At 68.6% G+C, this 773-nt stretch overlaps 1 protein-coding gene across 1 annotated transcript in view; it reads right to left on the bottom strand.

Moving 5' to 3' along the window:
* Positions 1–198, bottom strand: part of FAM117B (family with sequence similarity 117, member B) — a 112,642-nt gene extending 112,444 nt beyond the window's left edge. Inside the window, exon 1 of the mRNA XM_006889150.1 lies at positions 3–198. Within this exon, the coding sequence (XP_006889212.1) occupies positions 3–198 (196 nt within the window). The remainder of the gene's footprint in view (positions 1–2) is intronic.
* Positions 199–773: the final 575 nt, after the last annotated feature.

Genomic DNA, 773 nt, shown 5'->3' with positions numbered 1-773 from the left:
GCCGCCGTTGTTGCCGCCGCCGCCGCCGCCGTTGCTCCGCGTGGGGCTGCCATGTTGCTGCTGCTGCTTCAGCTGGAACGGAACCGTCGCCCTCATGGGCTGCAGGCGACTCCCAGCTCCCCCGACTGTAGTGACTGCCCCGCTCCCGAGGGAGCCAGCCGGCGTGGGGGACCCATTGCGCCTCACCCGCTGGGACATGGTCCCCCCCTCCCCGGTGACTGGGAGAGACGGGGGTTTCTGTTGTTGTTGTGTTGCAAGGGAAGGATTCTTGAGGCCAAAGGGAAGACCCCGCGATGAGGTGACGAAGCCGGGATTCGGGGTGCTGGGGGGCGTCCGGGCCACGGCCAGCAGCAACGAGGTGGTGCCGCCGCCGCCGCCGCCGCTCCTCCTCATCAACAATAGTGTCTCCTCCGCTGTCCCCGCCCCCCGCGGCCGCCCATTGGCGTAGCGTCAGCCGCGCTCGAGCCGCTCCACCGCGCCCATTGGCTGCGGGCGGCTCAGGTCCCGGGCCCCCGGGCCTTAGAGAGCCTGGGTTTGCGCGGAGACCGTCTGCTCTTTAAAGAGAAAGAGACGCGCCCCCCCTTCGGGGAGAGGGGGAGGCGGAGGAAACAGGCTGTGTGGATGTGTAGCGTGCGCCTGAGTGTGCGTGTGTCTGTGTGTTCTGTGTACACGTGAGGACGTGTACGCGCGCGCCTGGCCACGCATGTCTTTCCCTTTCCACGAGGGGGAGCCCTGGGGACCCACACGCTGGGATGGTGCCGCAGGGAACGTCC

Source organism: Elephantulus edwardii, unplaced genomic scaffold, assembly GCF_000299155.1.
Source record: "Elephantulus edwardii isolate Elephantulus edwardi_28Jun2011 unplaced genomic scaffold, EleEdw1.0 scaffold00075, whole genome shotgun sequence".
Taxonomy (NCBI): domain Eukaryota; kingdom Metazoa; phylum Chordata; class Mammalia; order Macroscelidea; family Macroscelididae; genus Elephantulus; species Elephantulus edwardii.
Note: the sequence above shows the minus strand (reverse complement) of the source record. Positions and strands in the feature narration are given on the sequence as shown.